Source organism: Lontra canadensis, unplaced genomic scaffold (assembly GCF_010015895.1).
Source record: "Lontra canadensis isolate GAN:19392208 unplaced genomic scaffold, GSC_riverotter_1.0 scaffold1, whole genome shotgun sequence".
Classification (NCBI taxonomy): domain Eukaryota; kingdom Metazoa; phylum Chordata; class Mammalia; order Carnivora; family Mustelidae; genus Lontra; species Lontra canadensis.
Genome location: NW_022630995.1, coordinates 51,393,562 through 51,408,924, shown reverse-complemented (window position 1 = coordinate 51,408,924; position 15,363 = coordinate 51,393,562). Strand labels below are relative to the sequence as shown.

At 39.2% G+C, this 15,363-nt stretch overlaps 1 protein-coding gene across 5 annotated transcripts in view; it reads right to left on the bottom strand.

Annotated features, from left to right (window-relative positions):
• KCNIP4 (potassium voltage-gated channel interacting protein 4) overlaps positions 1-15,363 on the bottom strand; it is a 1,119,538-nt gene that overhangs the window by 95,737 nt on the left and 1,008,438 nt on the right. For all 5 annotated transcript variants that reach the window (XM_032854145.1, XM_032854183.1, XM_032854173.1 and 2 more), the window contains one exon: positions 12,861-12,985. In XM_032854145.1, the coding sequence (XP_032710036.1) occupies positions 12,861-12,985 (125 nt within the window). The remainder of the gene's footprint in view (positions 1-12,860; positions 12,986-15,363) is intronic.

Here is a 15,363-nt window from a genome sequence, read left to right as displayed (position 1 = left end):
ACCACAACCACAATAACTTTCACTATAATAATAATAATAATAATAATAATAATAATATTATTATTATTATTTCTAAAATCTTGATCTGTTAAGGAATATACGAGTTTGAAGAAACAGTTGACATATTGCTCTCAGACTAAGAAATTTGTCTTAGAAGGATTAGCTGGACTAACTTAGGAAATATTTAGGATATTCTCTAGAAAATTAAGTGGAAGGAGGTTTTATTGACTTTGGCAGAGTGCTAGTTGTTTCCCCAAGGTAGTTTCCTCTCCTACCTATTCACAGCATTGTCCAGCTAGACACCACATTTCCTAACTTCCCCCTGGGGCAGGGTGATTCATGTGACCCGTGAGTCCATAGGATGTAAGTGAAAGTGATGTATATAACTGTTATGTTATCTCTAAATTAAAGCAAGTCACCTGCCCCTAGTCTCTGGCTCTTTCACCTTCCCTCAGGACATAGAGATGAAAGTGACCTAGTTTACATAATGCAGATGGGGACATCAGCCAAGCAGAGGGAGAGTGGGGCAATTTGTGGGAAGAACCCTGCATTTTGGGAATGTCCCGAGGGAGCAGAACTGCCTCACCAGAACCGACAAGCTCACCTGTGACTTGAAAGAAAAATGAAATTTGATCTTACAGAATTGTTGTGTGTAAGTGGACAAACCATCTTAAAGATTTTAGAAATGCTTTCAGAGTCTTTTTGCCTTTTAAAGGGTTGCTTTTATGTAAGTTGTTTCTTAAAAATTACCTGCATCTCTATGTTGCATTGTATGTTCAAAACATCACAAATGATCTAGTTTCTTTTGATTTTCATGAAATCTCAGTGAAGGAATTATTATGAGAAATACTGTTATCAGTTTCTCCAAGAATTCAACTGACATGGTAAAATGAAACCAAAATAAAAGTGCACACTTTCCAAATTTGTCCTCAGGCTAGAGTGTGGGCAAAACTCACAGAAAGACTTTCTAGGGGTGTCTGGGTAGCTCAGTTGGTTAAGCAACAGACCCTTGATTTCAACTCAGGTCATCAGGTTTTGGTGCGGATCCTCCTTAAGATTCTTTCTCTTCCCCTCTCCCAGCCCCACCACTTCTGATTATAACACAATTCAGAGGAGCAGCAGGATGACAATATTGTTGATGATAATGATCGTAGGAATAATGCTAACTATAATTTGAGTGTTATAATAAGATAGGTTCTGTGCTCTGTGCCTTACACTCATTATCTTTGCAAGTCATCTGAAATATTATTTCTCTAATTTTGCAGATTAGATAGGTGAAGCCCAGAGAGACCAACCATCTTGCCCAATGTCAGAACTGGCATCCAATCACATTATCATATTTACTCCTAAATGTATGCACTTTTGTATAGAAACAAATTATCATTGCAGGGCTGAGGCTGCTGCACTTAGAAAGGTCTACTTGCAAAGTTGGCCCTTAACTGCTCTACTATTCTGCTAGGAACACAATCACAAAATATCACAGATGGGCAGTTTAAACAACAGGAACTTATTTTCTCACAGATCTGGAAGCTGGAAGTCCAAGATCAAGGTGTTCACAGAATTGGCTTCTCCTGAGGCTTCTCTTCTTTGGTTTGCAGCTGACTGCCTTCTCACTGTGTCCTTAAGGGGCCTTTCCTCTGTGCCCTGCTTCCTTGGTATCTCTTTTTCTTCTTCTAAGAACGCCAGTCCTATGGGACTAGGGCCTCATCTTTATGACCTCATTTAACTTTAGTTACTTGTCTAAAGGTCCCATCACAAAATACAGTCACATTGGGGATTAGAGCTATAACATAAATTTCAGAGGCATACAATTCATCTTTAAGAGCTAGAATCTGGGAAATTGGGAGAGTTTCCACCATTCTCTGATAAGAATGGCTCACTGTACCTAAATTGTTTGTGCAAACAATATGGTTTATGCTGAACACCTGTTTTGCTTCTGGAGGTCTAGAATTCAGGTACATGCTAGACAGAGGGTGCCTATGTGACCAGTCCCAGTAAAAGCCCTGGGGACTAAGTACTTAATGACTTTCCTTGGTAGACAGCATTTTACCTATGTTGTCAGAACTGATGGCTTGGGAAATGAACACATTCTTTTTTTTTTTTTTTAATTTAATTTTTTTTCAGTGTTATAAAATTCATTGTTTATGCTGAGTAAAATAGGTCAAGCAGAGAGAGTCAATTATCACATGGTTTCACTTACTTGTGGAGCATAAGGAATAACACAGAGGACATTGGGAAATGGAGAGAAGTGAGTTGGGGGAAATCGGAATGAGAGACAAACCATGAGAGACTGTGGACTCTGAGAAATGAACACATTCAGTGTGACTCCACTAGGAAAGCACTCTTGGAGGTTTACATTTGGTTTCCTCCAAACATTATCCCACGCACCTTTTCCCTTTGTTGATTTTGTTTTTGTATCATTTTGCTCTAACAGATGGTAGCATTGAATATGATGATATATTAAATCCTGTGAATCCTCCTGGCAAAAGACTGAACTTGGGAGTGATCTTGGGAATCTCTGACATAACTTTCTCCCATGCCATTCCCTAATTTAGAGGAAATTTAATTTTATTTTCTTTCAAAATATGTATTTTGTAGCTCTCTTAAAGTCAAATGGAGCCATGTAACTGAGTTTTGACCAGTGGAATATTGGCAGAAGTAATGTCTGACACTCCAGGACATGCCCAATGTGTCCCATGTATTCTTTGTTCTCTCTCTTTTTTCTTGACCAAGGACCAGACACAGTTGGCCCAGTGGAGGGTGCTGAGGCCACAGACAATAATGAAATCATAAGATGGAAGGGATAACCTTAATGAACAGGTGAAGCAGAGCAACCAAACTGAATACAACATTTAATGATCCACCTAGGATTGGGAGATAAGAAAGAAACAAACCTTTGTTGTGTTAAGTCCCTGAAATACTGGACTGTGTGTTAACAGCAGTGAACCTACTCTAATACGTATGGGAATTGCTAGATGCCACCACCCAATCTATTTTAGTTTTTGAAATATTTTGCTGAGATGAGAGAGGTTCTTGAGCTACAGAAATCCTATTATTCACTTGACAGTATATTTACTGAGAATTGTAAGATGTGAGTATCTATGGGATGAAAATTAGGAACACCCCTGCTACAGAACCAGAAGTAGTTCTTTGTTACCATATGAGACTGCCCTTAATATTTTTGAGGATCACTTGATAAACCCAGCAAATGTGTCAAGCAATTTTTATAGTTCTTTTACAAGAAAACTCATGTTCTTTCACTTTTCTTATCATTAGATTTTTTTTTTTCCCAAGAGCAAATTGATAGCTCTTCAGTCTTACTAGGTAGTTGTGAAGGGAACTAAAAAGAAAGAGAGAGGAGATAAAAATTTTATCTTTTTGCACTTTTTGATTGGGGTCACTCATTCACAAACATTTATTGATTATATGTTATATACAAGGCATGCTCTGAAGATTTAATGTTATTATGGTAAAAAAAATAATAATAATACAGTACCTGTCCTCAAGGAGCTTCTAGAATAGGGAAGCGGTCTTTAAATCAATGCAATGGTGGGGAACACTCTAGGAGGGTCTCCAAACCTACAAGGTGTCAAATAAAGTTTTTCTACATATAAATCTTTCAAAGTTAGCTTTGAGTCAACTTTGAGTCCTCAACTCCTCATCTTTTCAGTCCAAACCATCAAAATGGCCTATCAGCTCATCCTCCACCACATACCATGTTTTGCCACCATCCTGGACTAAACAACACTTCTTCCCTTACTCTCCTGAAACTTCTTTCTCTAGGGTCTCCCTGTTTTACTTTGGCTCTCTACATTCCATTCTTCTTAGAGCAGCCTCACAGAGTCATTTTTAAAAAATCATTATGGTATATTATATCTGACCCTTTAAAAACCAGCATTTTCTCAATATCTTTAGAAATAATAAAATAAAATAAATATTCCATGTTCCAAACATTCTTGCCTCACTCCTGCTTTAGGACTCATGGCTGTTCTTTCTGCCTGGAATGACCTTCAGATGGCTGCATCCTTCTTAGTATTATAGATTCAATTAAGTGCCATCTCCCCAGGGAACTCTTCTTTAGCCACACATCAAAAGAAGCTATCTGTTCTACCTTTCTATAACATATTTCTTCACAATTCTGATCACACTAGGGATTTCCTTAATTGTTTGTTTGTTTATTGCCTCATCCCTCCCCTTCACCAACCCCGCCTCCACCAACTCCCATTAAAATATAAGCTCTAGGGCGCCTGGGTGGCTCAGTGGGTTAAGCTGCTGCCTTCGGCTCAGGTCATGATCTCAGGGTCCTGGGATCGAGTCCCGCATCGGGCTCTCTGCTCAGTGGGGAGCCTGCTTCCCTCTCACTCTCTCTGCCTGCCTCTCTGCCTACTTGTGATCGCTCTCTGTCAAATAAATAAATAAAATCTTTAAAAAAAATATATAAGCTCTAATCTCTAAAAGAACTTACCCATCATTTTAGTCAATGCTTCCTAAATACCTAGTTGAGTGGTGGGTTCTTATTAGCACTCACAGAATGAATGATGGAAAAAATTATGTTGAGGCAAAAATTAAGCTGAGATATGGAGAAGGTATAGGAGTTTGCCTCATGAAGGTAAGGGAGTCATGGAGAATATCATTCTCTGCAGGAAAAAAGGGCAGGGTGAATTTCTCAGGGTGAATCACATCAACAGCAGGCAGTTCTTTATGGCTGAAGCAGAGTGAATAAAAGATAGTGAGAGATGAGACTGGAAAAGTAAGCAAGGGCTAGTTGGGTCACTATAGTACAGAGGGAATCTAACTCAGGGTTGAACTTACAGTAGACACTCAACAAATATATGTTGAGGAGTACATAAGGCTCTTGAGTCTGTCCTGTAATGACAATGGACAGATATTAACTAGTTTTAAGTAAGAATCAAAAGGGTCCAATTTGTGCTCTAGAAAGATGCCTTCAGCTGCTCTGTGGAGACAGGTTCAGAGGAAGATAACACTGGAGTCCAGGAGATTCAGAGGCCATTGTGGTAATGAAGGTGAGAGATGAAAGAGAGACAAGTGCAGTGTAGAGGAAAAGGAAGGGGTAGATGGGAGAGAGATAAAAACTAGAAAACTGACTGAGCTTAGTGATTAATCAGATGCAGTAGATTCTTATGGAAGAATCTAGAAAGACATCTGATTTCTGGGTGACTGGGTACATAGACAGGTAACATTTATTGAGAAAAGACAGGTTTAGGAGTCAAACAAGAATCAAATATCCTGCATATGTATTTTTTTTCTTTCCTTCCTCCTCCTCCTCCTCCTCCTCCTCCTCCTCCTCCTCCTCCTCCTCCTCCTCCTCCTCCTCCTCCTCCTCCTCCTCTTCTTCTTCTTCTTCTTCTTCTTCTTCTTCTTCTTCTTCTTTTTCTTTTTCTCCTCCTCCTCCTCCTCCTTCTTCTTCTCCTTCTCCTCCTCCTTCTTCTTCTTCTTCTTCTTCTTCTTCTTCTTCTACTTCTTCTTCTTCTTCTTCTTCTTTTAAGATTTTATTTAAAGAGAGAGAAGATGAGTGAGCAGGGGAGAGGGGTAGAGGGAGAAGCAAACTCCCCACTGAGCAGGGAGCCTGATGCAGGACCAGATCCCAGGACCCCAGGATCGTGACCTGAGCTGAAAGCAGATGCTTAACCAACTGAGCAACCTGAGTGCCCCCTGAATATGTATCTCATTTAATAAACGTACAAGCTATTTTAGAAGTTGGCATTATATGGATGACACAAGATGACTTTTAGCTGTTATCTTGGTCTAGTACTTTTATTTTAAAACCAAATACTGAATGGCACAATGGGCCACACATTTGGAATTAGGAGTAGAGAATATCAAGATGAATTAGCCTCAGGTCATGGTCTTTAGGAAACTGATAGGTTAAACAGAAATAAGGTCCTTAGTCCACTTTTATGTCTCTCTTTTTCTCTCTTTGTTGGGGAAAGGGGCAGTTGTGGATACTGGTGTGCTGAAGTGATGGGATAGCCTTTAAAAAGTAAATCCCTCTCTGGAAAAGGGATGGGGTAGAAGGGCAGTGCAGAAACTACTGTCTCCCCTATGGGAATTCCCAAGCAATCAAAGAAGAGGCTGAAAACTGGTATATGCTAACCCACTAGACTAATTACTATGTCAGGCTCAAAGTGTCCCCAAACAGGGAACTCCTGACCAACCTGTGTATAATGGTTGTTTGAAAATAAAATTAAATATTCATAATTGCTCATTGTTAGGTAAAAATAATCTGTAGTATACATGTATTAACAAACCCATTTGTGGCAAAAGAATCCCTATGCAAACACATTTAAGTACATGCACATAAAAATACCTAGGAGAATAAAGAAGAAAGTTAAGCATACTTATCTTCAGTGAGGTTTCATGGGGAGTTGATTGTAGATGAGACACTTATGTGTTTCAATTTATGTCACCCATATGATTTCAAAAATTTAGCATACTTAATTAGTTGAAAATAAAAAAAAATAAAAAGCATCCAAATGCCACAGATTATATTTAACAAACTCTTGTGTAACATACTTCAAGATGACATTCCAGAATTCCAGAGTTCCAGAATGTTCACCGTGATATCAGTTACTTCTGTACTTAATACATTGAGTAGGAAAGAGCCGAAGGGCTCCAATTTCTATTGAGCAAACTCTCAATGAAGGAAATTAAGCAAAATATTTTTCATCATTTTTCACTTGTGTGGGCATTAATAGCCTGAATCTTCGAAGGAGAATTTGATGTCCAAAGAAGCTAAACCATCTGCCCAATGTAGAAAATGTCAGTTGAAAGGTTCGAACCCTGTAAAGCACTTCTATCATGCCAGTATTTGGAAGTCAGAAGGGCAGCCAGTTTATTTGCTGAGACCTGTAGACAAACTTCTCAGAAAACTCTGCTTCTGGAAGTCTGACAGAAAATCCTGCTAGGGCATAGAAAATAACATTTTAACTCTGTTCTTATACCTTGATTTTAAAGTACATGAGTAATACTTTGCACTTAAGGGAGATCTTTTATCTGAGTCTTTCAAGAACAGAACAAAACCAATTATTACCCACCCCCCCTTTGTGATTGGAAGAGAAGATCTTAATCCCTAATTTGCTGACAGGGAGACAGAACCTGCCAGGGATGAAGTGATTTACTGAAGGTTACACAATCAGCCTGTGAAGCCTCAAGAATAACTCTGAGGGCTCATGATAAAAGAGCAATTGCCTTATGCAATTAGCAGCTTATTTCTCTATCCTAAACACCATATCCCGCTCTTTTTCAAGCATGTGCTAAACTCGTCCTCTTTCCCACCTTACCATAGGTGGGATTTAGTGCTTCTTATATAAAGGTACTTTGTAAAAAATGTAGACCCCTATGATTTCATCCTCACTTCCCCTCATCTATTTTTAAAGATGCAGTGAGTTCTCAAACTCGTCAAGTGGTATAGGGAAAAAAAAAAAGATTTCAAACAAACAAACAAACAAAAAACTTTCATCTCTTGCTGGTTCTTTTGGCCACAACATCAAACCTCTTGCAGAAATCAAGAAAAAGTTTGTTGCCACTATTGGCAAAATCCCCAAGGAGAGGTCTGGATTTTAGTACAACACTGAGGGTGGGGATTAACCGTGCTTGAGCTATGATTTCAGATTTAATTTAGCTGCTTCAGCTGATGGCTTCTGGGATTTCTGTCTCCCTAGGAACACTGCTGTGATGGACACAACCTATGGTCACTCCTAGTAAGTCACATTCTTTTCAAAATCCTTACCTCAAGTGCTGGGATATACAAAGGTGGTAGGATGAGATGTCATGCCCATGACTATATTACATCATAAAATACTCTGCCTTAACAGACTAGAGAGATTCTCCCTTGCTGACTTTGAAGAAGTGAGCTGCATATTATGAGAGATTCTGTGAGAAGGCCATGGGCAAGGGACCATAGGCAGCCTCCAGGAAATGAGTGGTCTCAAAATGACAGCCAGGAAGAGAGTGGGGATCTCAGAAATACAACACAGGGATATGAATTCAACCAACAAACATGTGTGCTGGGAAGAGGATCCCAGAATCCAGAAAGAAATGCAGCCTAATCAACACCTTGATTGTAGCTTTGTGAAACTCCCTCCACAAGACCCAGTTAACTTGCTTCTGGACTCCTGATCCTCAAAACTGTGACATGATGAATGAGTGTTTTTTGAGCCACTAAATATGTGATATTTTGTTACACATAATTAAAAAACCAATACAGACATCCTTCGTTTTCAGGTAGAAAAGATATTAACACTTAGCATTTTTAGGGAAAAATGATGTTACCAAGCATTAAAGTGATACCTTAAAGATATATTTGAATCTAATGGTTACTTTGATCTATTATAATTCAAAGAAGTGAAAGAAAAAGAAGCAGGGAAGGATTTGGGACAGGAAGGCACCAGGTGTCCAAAGCAAATAGATCTAACTTCTTTTAACTTCCATGTCTTAAACAATGGGAAGAATATGTTGTAAATTATTAACTAATGAAAGTAAATGTCAAAGAGGCATAGCCATATTAAAACTTAATGCCCCAGAAGACCATTCTCACCTAAAACTGAACTGAAGTTAGGCTTGATTTTGAACGAGAGCAACAAATCAAGTTTATGAATCATGTATATGGATATTTATCTGACATTCCAGGTCAGCAGTTATCAAATGTGACTTTCTGTTAGCTCTCTATTAAATGGGATTTTTTTTCAATTAAGAAGTTTAGGGAAAAAAATATTGAGCATCACTGCAGATTTAACTGAGTAAGAATCATCAGAAGTAAGATCTCTTACCCACCTGCACACACATCTTTCAAAGGGTGAAACCCACCAAAGACATCATTAAGTCCCAACATAGCCAGTCTAACCACTGGTATTCAAGACTATAGGACTCATCACAATTAGGTCAATTCTTTTTGTGACAGAACCACCTTATGACTAGGATTTTATGCATCTAGTTCATTGGCTGTCAATCTTAGCTGCACATTATAATTAGTTGGAGAGCTTTACAAATCCTGATGCTCAAACTTCTTCCCAGAGCAATTACATCAGAATCACCAAGCATAGTACCAACAAATTTGTAATTTTTAAAGGTCCTGGCATGGTTGCAACATGCAGTTAAGTTTGAGACTGCTGACATGTAGAGAATACCTTGTATATTTCAGCATCCTTTCTAATACATAGTTATGCAGCTCAAAATCCCGCACAATGTGTGGGAGTATGTAAGCCGTTCATGACTGGCCACTTAGATGGAACACAAAAGAGAGTTTGACTATTTGGAGAGTACTATTTTAACTCCTTTTTATTGAACTTCATGTTTATTATCTTAACTCTCAAAAACAAACAGACAAAACTCAGCCAAAACAAAACAAAACTCAGGCAATGTAGGTATCAATATCCCAATTTGTAGAGATAAGGAGACATGGCCTACTGATTCAGAGAGAGCTGCCTAAACAAGTAAGATATGGACCTGAAAAAAAAAAAAAAAAGATATGACCTGAGTCCGAGTGACCCAAAGCTTATGATATCTTCACAGTGACTCTTAGAGTGTCTTAATTAAAGATGAATTAAAGGTTCTTTAATTAATTCTTTAAATTGTCTTAATTAAAGATTCTTAAAGTGGTCCCCAGACCAGCAGCAATAGCATCACCTGGGAAATTATGAGAAATGCAAATTCTTCACCCCAATCTCAGACCAACTAAATCATAATCTTTGAGGCTAGAGCCCAGCAATCTGGGCTTTAGCAAGCCTTCAGTTGATTCCAAGGCACATTCAAGATGGAGAAACAGTATGCTATATACCATTTCCATCAGCTGCCTACTTTTGGAGATTCAATTCAGCAAGTGGTAAGAGAAATAAAAATCTGGGGGTGACTCGGGAAAAACAGAGTGACAAGCTGAGAAATTTTCTCTATCTTACCTTTCTCTCACTCCCCATTTTTTTCAAAGATTTTATTTATTTATTTGACAGACAAAGATCCCAAGTAGGCAGAGAGGCAGGCAGAGAGAGGAGGAAGCAGGCTCCCTGCTAGCAGAAAGCCTGATACGGGACTCGATCCCAGGATCCTGAGATCATGACCTGAGTTGAATGCAGAGGCTTTAACCCACTGAGCCACCCAGGCACCTCTCACTCCCCATTTTTATTAATAATCTGTGTTGGAAATGAGGAAATGTTATCAGGGATATAGCACTGGGAAAAGATTGGGGGGCTCTGGCAATCTTTACTAACAGGGGTGATTTGTCATGGTGAGCCTCTTTTATGTAAGTATTTCTGTCTTAAGATGTAGGTAACTAGTTAATCCTTTTAAAAGGTTCCATTAAAAATAAATAACCCAATTGGCTCCATGGAAATGATTTTTTGATCTTAAGAGCTTGAGGTAATTGGTGTTCAGGAAACCAAGAGTAGTTGGTTTGCATTCTCAGAGGCTAAGCTGCTTCAGATTGCTGGCATCCTGTTAAACATGAGTGCCACTGCCCTGCTTTCATGCCTCTCTTGATATAATTCATGGTATATTTATTAGAGTTGGACATTTGACTAGGGGAAGACAACCCCAAATGAAAAGAATAGTTATCTTTGATTTATCAGAGACATCAATTAATATTTTCTGAGCAAACTTTGGATGGCTTTCTTAGAAAGGAGTATGTGAATATGCTTTGGGCACATTCAGGTCTGATGGACATTGATCTCATGGCAGGATGGGGGGGACAGAGAAATTAATGCAGAGAGCAGAGAAAAAGAGAAAGAGAAAGGAAAGGGGTGAAGTGAAAGAAAAGAGACAAGAATTGACAAGGAGAAGAGACAGAGGAGGTAGAAAGTAGGCAGAAAGCACAGGAAGAGGAAATAGAGTGGGTATCAGAAGGTAGGAAAGGGGGAAAGAGAAGGGTCCTGGAAAAGAAGGAGGAAGGGTGAAGAGGAAGAAAAGAGGACAAGTAAGCAAAGACAAAAATAAACGAGAGCAACAAGAATGAAGGAGAATAAAAGACAAAATAAACAAATGCAGACGTCAGAACCCAGGCAATTTCTGTGAAGTGCTGCTTGGAGAAGACCAGCCTGCAGAGATGCTACCTCTGGGGGTTGATGATGGCAGTAATCCTGATTTCAATTTGCAAAAAATGGTATGAAAGGCAGCCTGACTCCAAATAGAGAGACCTTCAGTCACAGCAGTGGAGTGATAATGTAGCAGGGATGATAAGAGGTTGGATTGAATTCTCCTTTATTAGACAACCATTTTGTATCTGATTGTTGCTGCCAGTGGTCATTCCAGCTGGTGTTTGGTAAGTGTTTGCTTTCTCTGCACACTGGGCATCATAGACATAACTAATAATTCTCTAGCCTCATTTCCAAAGCTCTTTCTCTTCATGCATGTTTGTTTACACGTGTCATCTTGATAGATTGCACATCACGATTCCTTTTAATGAGAATCCTGTTTGTGTGGGGCAAGTGTCCATCTCCAGGACATCTCCCTTCTCTCCACCCAGTCTACCCCCACCAAGGCCTGGGTATTAGCAGAGTACCAGGTTTTCAGAGTAGTAATAGGGAGAGAAAAATTTAGAAAGTCCAGGCCAGGAGACTGGTGAGAGCAGAAATGGGGTGGAAAGACCCCGTGGAGTCAAAGAGATGTGGGAGGTTGTGTGCAATATGCATGTTGGAACCCTATAAAAATATTCTGAAAAGTCAACTAGTGTTATGTATTCTCTGAGTAAACTTTTGTGTGGATCCCCATGGAAGAGGCAGAGTTTCTCATTTGGTCTGTATGAAGTTGCAACAAGGTAGCAGTTGAGATGGTCAGATTTGAAGAGGCTGGGATTAGCAGAACTCTTTGAACACCATAGAGTCTACAGATCATGGAACCAGGGGGAAAGATTTTAGGGATCAATGCAATTTATTTTGGATCACAAGGGGCACCGTTAGTGTAGCTACCAGGTTTACAAATGTGTAAGAACATAATACATATAGGCTTATGTATGCCATTTGATGCACAATCATGTGACACATTTAAGGATGAAATGCCTTTTTTTTTTTTTTTTTAAAGTAGGTGCCATGCCCAACATGGGGCTTGAACTCACAGCCCTGAGATTTAGTCACATGCTCTACGTACTGAGCCAGCCAGGTGCCCCAGGGATGAATTGTTTTCAAATAAATTCATGACAAGTCTGTCCCTATATAGGCCAGAAGTTCCTTGAATATCTTCTCTGGCTTTTGAATAACCTACAAAATCTAGCTTTATACTAAACACATACCAAGAGTGTGTCCCTGATCAATTGTCTGAACCATCGTTGTCTCTCACCCTCATCCTCTGGTATGCACGAACTATCACTCCTTTTGAAGATGATTCACTCAGGAAGGAGAATCATAGGTTCACCTGGTTTACAAAGAACCAGATGTAAGGACTACCTACCTCAGACACTTGTGTTTAGAGTCATTGGTAGCATGTTTTCTTTATAAACTTAGAGTGACTTTTCTCCAATGCTAGGAATGGTGTTCTTTGATGGGCCTTAATCTATAGTCAAGATACAAGTCAAACATAAGACTATCTTTCAGTAATGAAGAGAGAATTGAAGCTTACTGAAACAATGTCATTATAGACAAAACCAACCAAACAAAACATACAAAGAACAAAATTGAGTATGCCTTTTTTCTGTACTTATCATTGTTTAACGTCTACCCACATTGTATGAGCACTGGTGTGCCAAAGGCACTCAAAGTCTAAATGGATATCGATGATATCCACATCTAGGAAAGATCCATATGAAATGTGCATATGATGGGGCCCTCACAGAACCATCTATTTTCCCTTCTTCCCTCTCACTTCTCAATGTTCTGCTGAGAACAGTGTGAAGGTAAAGTCAAAAAGGAAGTTCTTACATTCTTAAATCCTCTGTAAAGAATCTGGAGTTCCTTCTTGGTAAATTTGCTCTGGGCTTCCAGAAGCTCCAGAGCCTCAGGCCGATGCCGGACGGTGGCCATCTCCAGTTCATCTTCCACGCTGTCTGTGGAGAAGAACCAAAAAGAGGCTTAAGAGCAGCCACAGGTCACTGATGCTTATACACAACAACAGGAAAGCAATGAAACGTTTACTGGATATTGGTGATTTTTCCAGAGGAAGGAATCTGATACCACCTTAAGCAGTCTTTACATTTCCCAGAGTTTACATAACTAAGCGAAGACAATTCCACATAATCTTTTCCTCCCACAAACTCTAATCACTAGATATTATAAAATTAGCATTTTTAAAATGCAGTTTGAAGAGTTCACAAAATCATGAATAACGTTAAAACCTGGAATTGGTGTATATATACCAAGTATGAGTTAGAAAAATGGAACTGCAGTTTAATGACAATTAGTACTACCCTGTGTATCATACAACTGGGAGGTAGGACTCTGCTAATACTCTCTGAGGAGTCCACTGAAATCAAATATTTGGCCTGGGCCTACAAATAAAGCAGCTAGGTCAGGTGTTGAAGTGAGTAATCAGCGGCTGATTTGACTGGCATAAACCCAGTCTTCACGGGGACGCTCTGGATGGACTGGGCCTGGGGACATTTCTGGCTAGAACCTACTCTGCAGCAAAGAGTGTCTATAGCTACAGATAAATTCTAAAACATTGTACTTTCCTTTGTGAGTCATGTTTACACTTTAATTTCTCAAACGTGCTCTATGTGAAAAGAATTTGATATCCATATAAATTTGGGAAATGCTAGCATAGTTTGGGACCAAAACTAGAAATTAAAGCTTTCCAGAGGATTTGCAACAAACAATTCTGTGTAACTTTGTTTAACCCAATTGACCCCATAGGGTGTTTGTCCAAGGAACTCTTTCTCCCCTCATCTGTTAGTCTCTACGTATTTGCTCTGGGGTCCTATAAAGCACAGCTGGGAGCTTGTTGGAATGTATTAGGATCTGGCTGCTCAGGTCTCAAAATACAGCATCCTTTATTAATTTCAGCTTTTTTTTTTTTTTTTTTTTGCAGTGGGGCCCAGTGGAGGCCTAAGAAATTCTTCTTGCCATCAGCCAATCCACACCTTGGTTAAGGAACTCGCCAGAAATAGAAGCATCCAGGCCCAGCCCTTAAGCCATGGTTTGCTAATTTGCATTATACTCCTTCCTCTTAGATACAGATTTCTAACTCAGATACATGAGTCTCAGAAGAGCTTTATCTCATCATCTCTGCACCCAGGGCATACTAATGCCATGTCTCATGTATCAATTGGAAATACAGTTGACAAAAGTCACATCATTCTGATACTCAGGGCTACCTTTCACTAACATCTGTATCTACTTCCTGCCCTGTCCCACTAAGTGCAGTGATGGGCCAGAGCTCTCACAGAGCAGGAGTTAAAAAGTTTCTGTAGAACTCTAATCCAGGGGTGTCCTAATGACTGCCGTCAAGTTTACAAAAGACCAATAATGGCAATGAAACAGGTGCTTGGAAGAGTTGTGTTTGTCAAAATGGGGAAGAGGTTAAAAGCAGAGATTTGTTTTGTATTTTTCATATAATAATAGTTTATTTTGGAACAGCAAGATGGAAAACTGCAGGATAGTGATGGATGGATAAGAATAATAAAAGGGACATGAGAAGATGAGAAGGCCAAGAATAAACTCAAGCTGACAAGCATAAAATTGATGCGAAAGTAAGCGAGATATGCATCTGAAGGATGTGTAGAGGCCTACGGGTAGCTGGGGAAATGGCAGCTACGCATTCACAAATTGACCTCTGGTTGGACTTTATGGGGAAAATCAAAAAAGCCCAAATGGGGCTCCTTCAATTTTCTCCTTCATTCACTGGAACATTTGAGTAGAATGGGTTGATTGTACTCAAGTCCTGAGCTTAGAAAGGAGGTGCTCCCTAAAATTGCTCTTGATCCAATGAATTAGACTATGCTGTTGTTATTGTAGTTGCTAAGGCAGAAATAAATGCTCTGGAACAGACCTGATGTAAATAGATAATACCAGATAAAAAGATTCTGCTTTCTTGAAAAATATTTTCACATAAGTTTCTTTTGAGTTGATTACAGTATAATTCCCTCAGCTTAAAATATTCCTCTCTCTTTTTTCTACCTGTTGAAATGTATATATCTCTTATGATCTAATTTAAATATTACTGCCTCCTCTCTGAAGCTTTTCCAGATTGCTCCGCCGTGCAAAACTGGTAGCTCCCTGGACAGAGTTCTCACACACTACCTACCTCTCATGAAGTATGCAAAACATAACTTTATGACCTGTTCATGCCTGCCTTCTCCATTGTGAGTTCCTTGAAGACACAAGCAAAGTCTTGTTGATATATATATGTATATATATATACATATATATATATATATATCCTCTGGACCTAACAGAGTCTGGAACCCCAGTCACTCAAGAATTATTT